General features: G+C 38.3%; 1 protein-coding gene across 1 annotated transcript in view; it reads left to right on the top strand.

Moving 5' to 3' along the window:
* The window catches only part of LOC129372507 (forkhead box protein J3-like), an 81,014-nt gene extending 66,728 nt beyond the window's left edge, over positions 1 to 14,286 (top strand). Inside the window, exons 9-13 of the mRNA XM_055049879.1 lie at positions 1,423 to 1,659; positions 6,410 to 6,511; positions 9,306 to 9,557; positions 10,546 to 10,647; positions 11,492 to 14,286. Coding sequence (XP_054905854.1) covers positions 1,423 to 1,659; positions 6,410 to 6,511; positions 9,306 to 9,557; positions 10,546 to 10,647; positions 11,492 to 11,610 — 812 coding nt within the window. The 3' untranslated portion in view covers positions 11,611 to 14,286. The remainder of the gene's footprint in view (positions 1 to 1,422; positions 1,660 to 6,409; positions 6,512 to 9,305; positions 9,558 to 10,545; positions 10,648 to 11,491) is intronic.
* Positions 14,287 to 14,546: the final 260 nt, after the last annotated feature.

The raw sequence follows: 14,546 nt of genomic DNA, 5'->3' as shown, positions 1-14,546 counted from the left end.
TTGACTCTGAGAGCTTTTCAGCGTTCATACCCCTTGAATTTTTCACACACATTACAAGGACAAACAGACATGCATTTTGTGTTATTAATTTTATTTGACATACAAACCAAGATAGACCATCAACACCTGTCCTCACCTCACATTAGCATAGTAAGAGATAAATAGAGTAATTGTTTGAAACTGTAAAAATCTTCCCTATGAAAGAAAACTATCCCCACAGCATGCCACTGCCATCACCTGTTATGGACCGCTTTGTGACTAGTATGAATACTTTTTCAGGGCACAGTGTGTTTGTGTATTCTCAAACACATAACAACAAGAGAATCTCTTGTGATAATTATGTTAAGCTCTGATCTGACACGAAGCAAAGAGTTTCTTCAAAAACCCTTCTACTGTAAATGCATCGTTTGAAAAAAAAAATCACTTACACTAATTGACTGACTTATAGATAGACTTGGTTAGCTTCTGATTTACAAATGGTTTTGAAACTGTCATATCCATGCAGGTCATTTCTGAAACTGGGTGGGAAGTTTTAAACCTACAGCTAAAGAAAAGTTTAAGTTTTTGCTGTTTTTTTTTTTTTTTAAAGAATAAAGCATCTGACAGAAAGTAGTTCCACATTCACAGATGTCTTGGTGTCTTTGACTAAGTTTTAAATGCACGTAAAGCAAAGTGGATATGGGGACATACATACATTCTGAAACTACCAAGAAACAAACCAGTTCAGTTTTTCTTCAGCGGCTAATTTTTGTAGGAACCTCTGCTGAGAACTGCCCTGGAATGATGGAATCAATAAGCTGATGTGGAAGGAGGTTTCTGTGCCCTTGACGGAGATTATGAGCAGGAACATCAAGAGAGCCACTGGCGCGACCTCATTATGGTGGTATCGGCTGCACTGTACAATACTGTCAGTAATTAAAGTCTCTGAGAAGTAAGATTCTCAAGGCACCAGTCTTGAGAAGAAGTAAATATTGTTTTTCCTTCTTAATAAGGCTACAAGCCTGGGATAGTTTATATTTGTTTCTGCTGTTTAGGTCATGTTTCAAGAACTAATCATAAAAAAAAGATCAATAATGGTACATTTATCCAATGTCTTCCAAAAAAAGAACTTGAAATTGTTCAATTAATTCTGCATTACAGTCACAATGTTTAATTTTACGAATCTTTTTTTTTTTAATGGTGGTAGGGTATGAATGTGAAATAAAAGGAAACAAAACATGTTTGTTCATAAAAAAATAAAATAAAATAAAAGTGTCATTCATTTGTAATAAACCTCCTTTAATCTGACAGTCCAAAAAAAAATCTAGTGCAATTGTCCTCAGAAGTCAGGGCAGGTGTGCTTAAGAGATGATTTATCTTTAAAGTGTAAGAGTGAAATATCGCAGTCAGTTTACATCCCAGGTTTTCTCTTTATTGGGTCAGGTTTGATGAGCATGCCGAACGACTCCAGCCAGCAGTCCCGAACAGCCTGCTCCTACCAGCACTCTCCGGGTGCAGGAGGCAGCGTTGGCCACCACCACCAACACAACCACGGCCAGGCGTCGCACCACGCCCACCTCCCTCACCTGTCCCCTCACAGGCACCAGGTGCACGGGCCGCATGGCCAGCACCGGCCACACAACTCTCTCTCCCACCAGAGTCATGCTGTCCAGGCTCCAGGTGAGAATATAACAGCCTATTCCAGCTTCCATTTTACTGTCATAAGGGCCAAGGAAGTGTGGTGATAAAAAAAAAAATGATAGTAGGGTATGAATACAACAGTGCAGAATTGTACAGTTTGTTGAAAAAAAAGGGGGAAATTGTATCAAATATATCACAGTTGACACAGAAATGAAACACTTGAGTGTAAACTTAAAAGCTGAATGATATTGTACAGATCTGAGGTTTGTGAAGTCAAAGGTGCCATAGCACTTTCATGTAAACTATTTCAATCATTTCCAACCAATCGTAGCTTGGAAATGTTTTTCTTTTCTTATAAATGTGGAAAAAAACCAACATGTTTATGAATGTTTGGTGTAAAATATGAGTGAATCTCTGTCCTCAGGGACTACAGCAAGTGGAATGTTTTATTTACAGTAGTTTTAAACAAGTGTTCAATTTCTGACCTGGTTTTTGTAAGTTGTGTTTCAGAGATTTCTTTTATATTTTTGAACATTTTCTCTGCAGATGCCCATATGTGCGGGATTAATTTTAATTCATACTCAAAGAACGCAAAGAGCTTAGATGAATTTGCTGCAGGACAGTCCTGCTTTTCCACTCTTAAATGTTTCCTCACTCAGTTTTGACAACAGATTTCTTGTATTTTATTTTTGCCTGAGATATTTTTGAAATCTGAAGTCAAGGCATTTCACAGTTTTCTTCTTGGTGCCTTTTTGGAGCTTTTTAGATATTGACATGACAGTGTCAAATGTAAAAAAGAATAAATAATTTAAAATCAGCCCATCAGTGGCTCATTAAAGACATCCAAATGTTGAAATCTGTTTCAAGGCAAATTTGTTTTTATTTTAAACATACTAAAATGTTTTAGGCACATATATTGATGTTGGTGTTTCTATTTACTTTAACTGTACTTTGCTAATTTACTTCAGAAAAGCTAATTAAATTTAAATTGTAGACTGTTTTCTCCTTTCTGAAAACATTCCCACCAGTGTTTTTCTTTTTTAAATCATTCATCTGGTAGTTGTTATAACCTTGTCAAATGAGACACAAAGCCTCAACCCAGGAATGCATCATTAAGAAAACACACACCTCCGTTTGTTTGGAGGTGATAAAAGACTCCTTGTGTTGTGGTTTTCCATGGAATAGTTTGGGATGCACTGTTGACACACAATGTTTTGTGAGGTCAATTTTCTTTTTTTTATGAAAAACCCACTCGCGTTGGAAGTGGGAAATCTCTGCTCGAGCATGTTGCAGTGTTTTCACCATCAGTTCGAGGAAAGGTTGAAAGGTTGATTTTGGGAAAAATGCAAAGCACCCTCCTATGGACCGAGGATGGTGTTCAAAGGTATATGTTGTCAAGATAGCAAATACAACCAATATTATAATATAATTCAGTATAATAATCAGCATTCAATTGCTTTTGACATGTTAATAAAGAGCCTTAAACATTGCAAGTAATGTCAAAAAAAAGTTTTTGCTGTTTTTATGCATTAGGCCAACACAAAGTAGTGCACAGTTGTGAAGAGTATACAAGTCTGAAAAGTGTGACAGTATTAGTCCACTTTAAAGGCCAGCTGTGTGGGGTTGCATGGCTTCATATTCATTCAAGTTTTGGCCAACCTGACGAGTCAACTGGTCGCTGTGACGTTTTAGAAACGCAAGCTGTAATGTTAGGAGCTTGAAAACGCAGCGTGATGCTGATCGTGTTGAATTGCCTTTGCCAGGGTTTGCATTACCCTTTTGATAAGTTACATACACATTGTTCATACAATTCAAACTACCTTGCATTCTCCAAACCAGTTTGTCATCTTCTATTTGTTTTGAAAAATTCTGTTTTTTTGTGATGCGATTGCGACTTGTCTTTGTGAAGCATATTAAATCAGTGCTGAGCACAGAATCGACTCGCCTAAAAGTCAACTAGTTGTTGAAAAGTTTTTACCTCATCCACTCAATGTGTGTATACTTAGAGGAAACAAAAGAGCCTTCAGTGCAAAATTTGTCCTTCAATCTACTCGTAAGATAAATTATTCATGCTGTCAAAACAACAGGTCACTCATATATTTTTTTCTTAAACAGCCATCGTTGTTGTTTTTCTTCTCTATTTGATCTCAGTGGCTTTTATGCATCTGCTGTGTGTTTAGTGCCACCCTCTGTCTGAGGTTATTTTTATCCGTGTTGGCGAAAACATCCAACGCAGACACAAAAGTCTGGACTGGATGGACATGGATGTCGGCAGGTATGGGTAATGAAAATTACAGCGTGCAGACTTTGCAGGAGAGCGACAAAGAAGCACGAATTATGCTTCACTCTGACAAAACCAGCTGCACTCAGAGGTCACATAATTGGGGGGGTGAAAAGAACACCTTTATGTAATTTCATCTCAATCTGAATTCAGCTGCTCTGTGAAAGCCTTAGATGTACGTTCAAGGACAATTGTGAAGAAACTGCATCATAAAGACCAAGTAACACTCCGGACAGGATCACATGATGACATGAAAAAGTTGAAGGCATACAAATACAGATTCATTTTCCAAAGTGGTTGGAGTTGTACTCAAAGCATTTTGTGAACTTATAAATCTTGTTTAAAAATGCTGATATAAATACCGATGGCTAACTAGCCAACAGTTCTGGATCAGCCCCTAGGGTCGTGGAGGTGTACAAAGAAGAGGATTGTGTACTCCACAAATCTGACCCATATGCTGGAGTAGCAAGAAGAAAGACATTGTTAAACAAGAGTCCTATTTGCAGTTTGCCAAAAGCCTTGCAGGGGGCAACGTGTCAAAGACGGTGCTATGGTCAGGTGACACCAAGATATTTTGCCAACAGTCAAAAAGCCTTGTGGTGGGAAACATTGCACAACATCCTGAACTTGTAATCCCAATTGTGATGATTGCAGAACCCTGATGTGGGGAGGGCTCTTCCTCAGCAGGGACAGAGAAGCTGAAGAAAGATGAATGTAGCAAATGTCAGGCAATCCAGCAAGAAAACTTGTTTGAATTTGCTGAAGCCCTTTGATATGGACGCTGAATTGTGATCTTTACATGCATGCTTCATCTAATCAGACTGAACTTCATCTGTTTTACAAAGAGAAACAGGAAAATATATGTAGACTTCCAAACCTGAAGGAAACATACCCATAAACACAAAAGCTAGCACACAAAACACTTCTCAGGTTTAGATGTTCAGAAGTTTTGGCACCTTTAACTTCATAATTATTCACTATTTATGTTGGTCCATCACATAAAACACATCGTATTTTCTGGTTAAAGGGATTCAGGCACTGTAGAAGATATTGCATGAGTGGGGCTTTATTATTGCTTCCCAAAAACACCTACAGGTAAAGATTTCCTGCTCACTGTTTTAAAACAGTGATTCTACATTGTCTACTTCTCACATCTACTCTGTTGTAGAGCAATTCACCTGTCACAACATTGTCTCTGCACAGAATTATTGCATTTATATTTATATATTTTCCTATGACGCTCCCATAGTGCTGAATTTCATATTGTGTAGCTGGGCTTGTACAAACAGTTTTTTTGTTCATGAATTTTCTGGCTCATATTTCCTGTCTAGTTTTTTTTTTTTTTTTTTTTCTTTGTCTCTGCAACTGAGCTCTCAGGGCAGCAGTAGGACTTTTCAGACATTATTGCATGTTGGTCAGGTTTGCTCTTTAAGCTGTAGATGAATGAAAACATCCACTTCATCATGGCTGGGAGATATTCTGCTATTTAATTGGAGTGTGATGACTGTAAAATATTCTGCATTTGCATTCCCATTTATTTGTTTTCATCTCAAATGTTTCTGTGTGAACTCATACCACCTTGTGGCTGTTTGCAATATAGACAGAGATAATTTCTTTAGTAAATGTTTTAAATTAACACATTTTGTTATTTCAAAAAAAAATATTTCACTTGATTTTAGACTTCATTTTGGCTGCAGTTTTAAGATTTTATTGGCCTACGTAGATCATTTTAATTTCAGGCACATGAAGTCAGATTTGTAAATATATTCTTTTTGTACAACAAATGTCACTTTCTGATTGTCCCATTATTATCAACAGACGTTTTGTAAACAAATTAAGAAACACTGCCAATGTATAATGACTTTTTTGACTAAAAAATTAATGTACTGTTATACAGCTTTATCCATGCATCCATCCAAACATGCATGCATACATACATACATACACTTACATATGTATGTATTCATGCATGAATCCATGACGTGAACACAGTAGAAAAATGTCTATTTAAAAAAAAAAGAGATGCCTGCAATGCCTCTATGAACACATCATTGGAGCTTAAGCAAACTATCTGTATATATATTTATTTACAAATGGAGTTGCAGATGAATTTGTCATTAACTTCCAGTGAGCTAAAACACAACAGCACTACTGGAAACAGTAAAACCTAAGTTTGAAATGAAATTGTTAAAATTGTCACTATCCATAGAGTGTCATTTTAGATTTTTTTTGTTTTTTTAGATATTCTCCATTAGTGCCTCTCAGCTTGTCACATATATTTACACATGGGAGTCTATCCTTGAGTTTGAGGTTATTACTTTAATGCAGTTTGGAGCTTTGAAGTAATATTTTCTACTGAAAGGGCTGAAAGCAGCAGCAGAAAATCTATATTTTGGAGTGATTCTCATAAACTCTGAGCTCAGAGATGGAACATTTAAAGTCCTGGACGTTAGTCCAGTAAACAGAAATATGGTTGAAGGTTTGTGTTTCTGCTTGGCGCTTTGACAGGCATGACATCCGACTGGTACCCAAACCTGGACTGGCTGAAAGAGAGCTGCCGCATCGCAACCAGCTACAACTGGGCTGATGTGGATCTCTCTCCCTTTCAAGGTAACACACACACATGCAAACACATCCATATTTCCCAATTCTGATCATTTTAATCAATTCCTTTGATTAGACCATTATGTTTCCACCTTTATGTACCTTCACCCTTCAGTGTAATAATAACCGGGGTAGTTATAACACTGTCTTAATAAAAATCATTATCCTGCATCAGTGAGGTTGCCACTTGTTTTTGCCGTAGCTCACATACACACACACACATGCAAACTCACCCCTACACACGCACACAGGCTGTCTCACACCACCCTCTCCCCCCCTCTCAATTGTATAATGTGAATAATCCAATTAGGTCCCAGCTCAGTAACAGCCTGTTATCACGGTCAGTGCACTAAGCCAACAAACATCCACACAGGACTGATGAAGAAGGCCAGTCCTACAACACACGGGCTGCTGCTGGCTCTCTGTTTCTGCAACGCTTGACCTCCCTCACACTGCCGTAACGCAATCCTTCACTTTCTGTGGCGTGCTTCCGAGGATCAGGGACAGAGCTCCTGTTTTTCTGTCACTACAAGGTGCATAAATTTGACTAAGGGAAGGTAGTGGACTACATTTTATTTGCCGCATATATATTTTGGAATAGAAATTTAGACACTTTGGGTTTAGCTCCAGTTGTGTGTTTTGCTCACCTAGACCGCAGGGGACGGTGGGTCAGGTGTTATTAACTTGGTTAATCTCTCACTCTGCATTCACTGTGATTTACTGTAGGTATGTTTTTATTTAGCCAAACTGTCACTTCTATGAGTAAACTAAAAGAAAATCTGTTTCTAAATTTAAGTCTGAAGGGAAGTCACATGGTGATAATGCATACACCTGAAGAACAATCGAGCTTAAGGCACTGGCCTTTTTAGTTGATAACAAAATTCATCAATCATAACACAGAATATAAACATCATCAGAAGAGAAGAGTATTCCTTTCCATTTCGTCCATAAATATACCAGAAGACACAGAAGACATAACCAGTGTGTGTTGTAATTGCTGCAGCTTCTTCAGTATTACTGTCAGACCTTGGCCATTTTTTTCCATCTCATGTTTTTGATCAATTATTAAGAAAATAAATCATCTCCTTTTTGCTACTGCAGTTCCGCGGTTCTCCAAATATACAGTGTAGCACTGGGTCCTTTTTTTGTACACTTCCCCTGATTGGTACATTTGTACAATGATATATTTTGAAGCCATTATAGCCTGCCTACAACCTATGGCTTTATTTACTTTCATAAATAAAGTTTCCTCATTCTAAACTTTATTTATGAAGTGCTTTAACACTAGCCATATCTGAAAGAAAGCGCTGATCATCAATCAAATAAACAAGATAAAAGCAAGCATAAATTTAAAGTGACAAATCTCAAGTCCCAGTTGGGTTAAAGGCCAATGAGTGACAATAAGTTTTCAAACAGGGAAGACTTCTCCTTATAGGTGGGAATGACTGAGTGCTTAAATTATATCAAAGTGTGTTTTAGTCAAGTATTATTTGAAGGGTTGTGCATATATTTTCAGATTGTCACAGCTTTTTTATAATCTAAAATATACATTTTGTCCTATGTAACAGACATTTGAGAAATTGGTATTGGTTGAATTGTAAGGGGTACATGTCAAAAATAATAATTTCATAGACCTCAAAGACCTGAAAATGAGTTTGTTGAGGACTCAGGTGCTGAAAATTTTAGTGTACAGTGAGAACATAAACATCTTACAAAGATAATTGCTCAAAGAACTGGGAGTGGATGAAGCAGAACAATGGAGAAAGTAATAAACACGGAAAGCATGACTGGAGTGAGAGGAAAAGAGAAAACAAAGGGAAAACCGTGAAACCAACAACAGCAGCAACAAAAAGAAACATTAATTAAAGGAATCTAAATCTAAATGTACAACAAATAATCAACCAAGATCTAAATACAAGGATACACACACAAAGGCAAAATCAAAGTAAAAGAACCAGGACTCGATCAAACCTTGTGATCATAACAGAAGATCAAACTCTTTTAAGAGCCACTGTAAGTTTTCTTGGAGGCCACATTCTGTGTAAAAAGAAGTTTCTCCTCATCCTGTTTGAGTTGCTTTTTTCCCGATGAAAGGAGAACAAGCAGAAAGAGACCCGAGAGAGTCGAGTTCAAACCGATCAACTTCTGCTGCAGGTGGTTGACCCATGCGCTGGTCCAAAGTGGAGCCCCTACAACATTTTGAGCAGATTTGAGCACCTGAAAGAGGTCTCCTCTGTTATTTGGAGGGCAGCCTGTGTGAGCCACACTTTGCTGCTCTGCCAGAGGATGTTCTCTTTTGTGTTCCTATTAAATTTGTATGCAGCTCTGAGGATAGACCAACACCGTTTTCTTTTTCTCAGAAAAGAACCTTCGCTGCTTCACTCTCTTCACTAGGCTGGAAATGTTCAAAGTCTTAAGTTTTCACACATTTATGTAAGTTCCTAAGAGATTGGTGGAATCTTCTCACCTAACGCGACGATGAAGAGTGTCCTTTGTATGATGTAATCAAACTTTCTCAATCTCGAAAACCCTCCCCTGTTTATTTTAAGTGCTTACTATCAGCTTTTTGTCTAAAACCCACTATGCAGATGTTGAACCTAAACTGGATCCCATTGTTTGTATAGATGAATCACACCACAGTTGTCATTCCCAAATGTCACTGTTGAGTTACATGGTGATCCATGTTGGAAATGAATGCACGTTTTGTTCAAAAGGGCAAACGTGGCTGGGCTGAGATCACAACCTTGAGGTACTCCTGTGTCCAGGACATCACAGTCAATTCCGTTTTTTTCTCGATCAGCTCTGAAGGAGACCATGAGGCAAGCCGAACTCAACAACTGGACCCTCGATGCCACTCAGATGGCTGACCTGTGCTCTTCAATCAACCAGTTCTTCACAGCCACAGGGGTCATCCCACCTCAGAGCGCGACCCACCCACAACCTCAGGTCCAACACCCAGCAGCGCCGTCAGCAACGCGGCACCCTGCTCCTATGCATCCAAAGCCCGGCCACCACAATCAGCATGGGCAACACAACCAACACATTGGAACAGGTTGGCCCACACAGCCACGTTTATACAAACACGTAGTGAATAACGTTATCATTTTTGTGTGTGTGGAGGTGAGTTCACTAGTCATTGTAAAGGGAAGTCGGGAGAAAGCAGAGAATGTAGAAATGAAAGTAAGACGAGAAGTAGAAAGAAAATAAATTTAGAAATAAATATGAGCAAAATGTACATGAGACATATTTCTGTTTTTTTTTTATGTCTGCAATGGACAAACAGAAGAAAACATCTCAAGCAAGACCTGCATCATGCTTTGTCTTAATAAGGTCTTCGGCATATAGCTTGCTGATGCAAATCGCAATTTTATCTCTATCAAACATGTTTTAAACATAATTTTACTGCATCAAAAGAAATAAATTGGAACATATTTTGTGTTGTTTTAGTTATGCTGTTGTGAAAGTGTTCAATGAATTGGCTCAGCACTACCTCTAAAAGACATATGTTGAAATGGAAACATTCTAGATATTTATGTAAATGTTTAAATCCACTAAAGCATATTTTTATGTCCCTTGTAAATCGTCAGAGAGATAAGTTTAATCAGCTTCAGAGGTGAAGATACTTGTACCTTCAAACCTTATTAAAAATGTGCCTTCAATCATTTCCACCTATTTAGTTTCAACCCCTAACAGCATGCATTCAGCATAATGCTCAGGGGCGTCTCTTCGTGTGCTTGCTGACAAGCCTTGAAGCTAAATCCTTTTCTCTCTATGCTCAGTGAGCAATTGTCACCACTTAACATTGTACAGTCGCAAAGAAATTATAGCGCTTTTCAGTTTCAAGGCAACTCTAGTGAGGACGTGGAGGGGCGGAGACTGTTTCTACCAGCGATTCGGTACTACTTATCCAGCATAAGATGGCAGTGCAGTTGTGTACGCGAAATGCGCGGTAACAGCTTGTGTTCTGCAAAGGCGAATGTGTGAAAGTTGGTACACTAATCTGACAGTTAGTCATTGCCCTTTTGTCTGTTCTCTCGCAGGGAACATGTACATGGACTCGAGACAGAACATTTCTTCTCTGATGGGCCCACCAGGATACCCTCACATGCCTCCAATGAGCAACACGGCGCCCAGCATGACAGGTGACTCTTCTGACGGGACGGGAGAAACTTGCTAAAGGTGTAATAATGCAGCAATCTCAATTTCAAACATGTAAAGAAGCTCATCTCATTAAGAAGACATTTTCTTTTGGCTTTATAAGACAAACAAAAACTATCAATTGGTGGTGCAAAAATGGTTACATTTTGTTCCATGGAGAATCTGATCACATAAGCAGCCCTACTGTGTTTTGCTCTGTAGAAAGTTTGCTGTCTGGAGGTGTGGAGAATTCTCTTTTCTCCTCTTGTAGCATTTACCCCAACAGCAAAAGTTATCTCCACCAGCTCTCGGCCAGATACAGGTGAGCATTTGACACAGGGCGGGAGTCAGACCTGGGCTGGGATTTATTTTCCCAACCGGCTGCCGTCCGCGTGGGTTGAGGGTTATGTGTTGCAAATATTCCACATGTTCCTTTGAAGCTTTCATCTAATTGGCCGAAACTGATATTAAAAGTGTGTGAATAAAACCCCCAAATTACTATTAAAATATTGGGTGGTTTATTCATGACTTCAGCTAATTTAGTTATTTTAACAACACAGACGAAAATCACTATTTTCTCAGAAATCGGTGGCATCTACACATTGTCACTAGCATTGTGTTAATTGTCAAATAAGTGAGTAATACTGACTAATGATCATGTTGACAGTGTTTTTCCACAACTTCTTATAAAGGTACAATGTTTTCCAAGAGTCTCAGTGTTATTGATGTATCAGAAAGAGCTTAAGTAACCAAACGGAGAACCCCTAATATGTAATCAACTTCATCCAATCTAATGTCCCGCTGAGACACAAGGAGTCCTGAGTTACTGACATTTTTCTCCACACGCAGGTCATCACAGCCAGCTGAGCCAGCAGCAACACACTCTGCCTGCGGGGCACTTTCAGGTGAGACGCATCCTCGCTGCTGAGGACATCCAGGACGACTTTGACTGGGACTCCATTGTCTAAAGCTGAACTGTGAGTCAAAATGAGAGAAAAGAGATCAGGCGGGACAATACTAATGTGAGTTTTGTAGTGGACAACCTCCTCTGTTCACCAAAGTGAAGAAACGGACGACAATCCAGAAAGAAATGGAAAGTCATTTTCTAAAATCTTGTTGGCCTTTTTTTCTAATACAAGTGGCTGAGGGGTCCAAAAGACAATCATTATTGAAAAAAAAAGAAGAATTACAGGACAGACTTTTATTGTGTGGGGCAGTGCCAAGTTGTAAACACAATGTTTAAAGAGTCACAGGTCGCCAAAGTATTGTCAAATCCTCTGTGTGTTTTCATTTTTTTTCCCCTCAGATGCGTTTCCTGCAACAGCTGATGTCATGTTAAAGTTCCCGCTGATAAAAGAAATGGACAGAAAACTCAAAGCCTGCAGCAGATTGCTGCACACGAATCATATTTCTTGCAAACACAATGAGCATGTTCAGATAGTTCAACTTTTTTCTTGGTGTAAACATTTCGTTTGCCCTTTAACTGGGCCTCTTCATGCTGCTGTGGATCTGGACAAAGGAAGATGCAGGGAAATGTGATTGAGTGGAGCCCCATCTACTGGTCAAAGCTGGAATACTTTTCATGCGCCACAATACAATCTTCCGGAACATTTTATCTGCCTTTTCAGACTTGTTTGTTTCTAAAAATTTATTTTGTATAATAATCTGGTATGCTCAATATTCATGCTCTCAGGTTGAAATGTTCACATGCATCTCCACTTTTGTGCCATTTCTGAATGAAAATGTCCCTCCTCTGACCTGGCACTAACATTTGTCCTGGCTGGCTTGGGCTCAATTTTAAGTTTTCACTCTTATTAGTAAAATATATCAGGAGATGAACCGACGTCATATGCAGTGCTTTAGATGAAGCATTTTTTTCCTTAAAGATTTCAAGTTTTGTCTTTTAAAAAAAAATCCAATTCAAATAATCAAAACAATTTTAGTATCACACAGAGATAGCCAGAGTAAAAAAACAACCTTAGCATATGTGAAAAATTTAATTGTTGCCTTCGCTGATTACGAATTAACACTGTTTAACAGGATTATCTGGAAAGCTGAGTTGAATTTCACATGTAGACCAGATGAAGAAATACTTAAACTAGAACCTGTCTGACAACGTGGAGAAGGGAGTTCAGCAATATGTACGTCTATACTTCTCTAACTAGAAGTATATTGTGGCTATGATCATGCTTATTAGTTCAAAAAAAATGCATTACCTGCATTTCTTGGATTGAAATTGTATTTATACTATTTATTTTATATGTATTTATTTATTTAAAGGATTCTGTGAAAAAAAAAAACTTCACTTGGGTTTTTTCCTCCTTCCTACAATTAAGTTTTTTTTGTTTTTTAATGTGAGACTATGCTACAGCTATACAATATAAATTTATTTTAGACCTTTTTACCCATCTTTGCCAAATACAATCAAAACAAACACTTCAGAGAGAAGTCACATTCTGCTACTTTCCCTCAGACAGGTGTTTAATTGTAAATTAGCCTGCAGCTAAACCTGAGTTCAGTGTGTCCTGAGGTCGTCCACACGTCTGTTTAGGGTCATTTGAGTGTGACCTGTTCACCCAGGACAGGTGTTAGCGCCAGGTCTCAGTGGGGCCTGCGTTGGTTCGACTCTGTGCCATCTATTTCGATCCCGTTTAGCTTTGGCTAACAGGACATGGTCAGCTCCATATGCTGAAAAGTTAATTATTTTTGTGGAGTAAGCTTTGCGGCAGGTGAGAGAGCAGCAGCTTCTCAAGTTAGGAAGCAAGTTGCAGGCCAGACTTGGACTTCCCTAAGACTTGTGCCCAGTTTTTGATGTACAATTTACCAGGTGGACCCTCTATATTTCTGAGGGGAACCTGCGCAAAGCTTCTGAGCAGACTGAAGGAGTTGATTGATTGTTTGTGATGCCTGAATTAGGGAAAAAGAAATAGCAGGTTTTGCACAACACTAAGTCTGAAAGCATCTACTTTATAAAAGAAAGATATGTGTTTTGCTTTTGCTTTTTGCAGAGCTGAAACGAAAAGACAAAATGTTCTGGTTTGTTCATTGTGACGTTTCTTTTGTCTGTGTACAGTTCTGTATTGTCTCCAATTTTCATTAGTGTACAGCTTCATAAGGCAAAACAAATACACACAAAAAAATAAATTAATTTCTTTGTATTAACATTTTGAGCTCATATTTCCTTCAGCGAAATATTGAAACTTAAAGTGTTACTTGTTTCAGAAAAGCTTGACTATTAATTAGGCAGTCACAAAACAATCATTGTATGGACAACAACAAAAAAAAGGGGGGAAATGCTCCTTATCGCCATTCAGTGGTGTGTTACAGTGACCAGAATATGTATATCTTCTCTGTTTGTATGTTGTCGTCTTTGTAAATAAGTGTGTTAATCCTCTGTTTGAAAAACTCAGACTGAAAAGCAAAGCTGCAAATGGAGACGGTATTTTGTTACATGTCCGTCTGGATTTGCACCATGTACATAATTTCAGTATACTGTAAAGAGGTGATCTAGAAAAACAAACAAACAAACAAACAACAAAAAAAAAGCTGGGACTGGCAAACTGTGTCCAAAAATATTCTGTGTATGGCGGTTAAAATATGTTAAGTGTTTATTAAAATGTCACAAGCCATTTTTACTGCTCTAATCCTGCGTGTGCTGCCATCATTCCACCGTTATTCTGTCTTTGGACTGAGCCAAAGGCCTGCAGGAGATTAGGGTGATGGGACAGAGGCCTTTCAACACTTTCAGTTCATCACAGTTGATTTGATCAAATAAACAGATTAATTGCTGTTTTTAGAATTAACACTCCTTTTACACTTTTCTTTTTTCAGATGTGTGGCACCTTTTATGTCAGAAGCATCTTTTCTAGTGAATAAGAATAATTTCAAATCCAAATCTGCCTGG

Source organism: Poeciliopsis prolifica, unplaced genomic scaffold (genome assembly GCF_027474105.1).
Source record: "Poeciliopsis prolifica strain line A6 unplaced genomic scaffold, Auburn_PproV2 SCAFFOLD029, whole genome shotgun sequence".
In the NCBI taxonomy this organism is placed as follows: Eukaryota; Metazoa; Chordata; class Actinopteri; order Cyprinodontiformes; family Poeciliidae; genus Poeciliopsis; species Poeciliopsis prolifica.
This window is presented reverse-complemented; position numbering and strand designations above follow the sequence as displayed.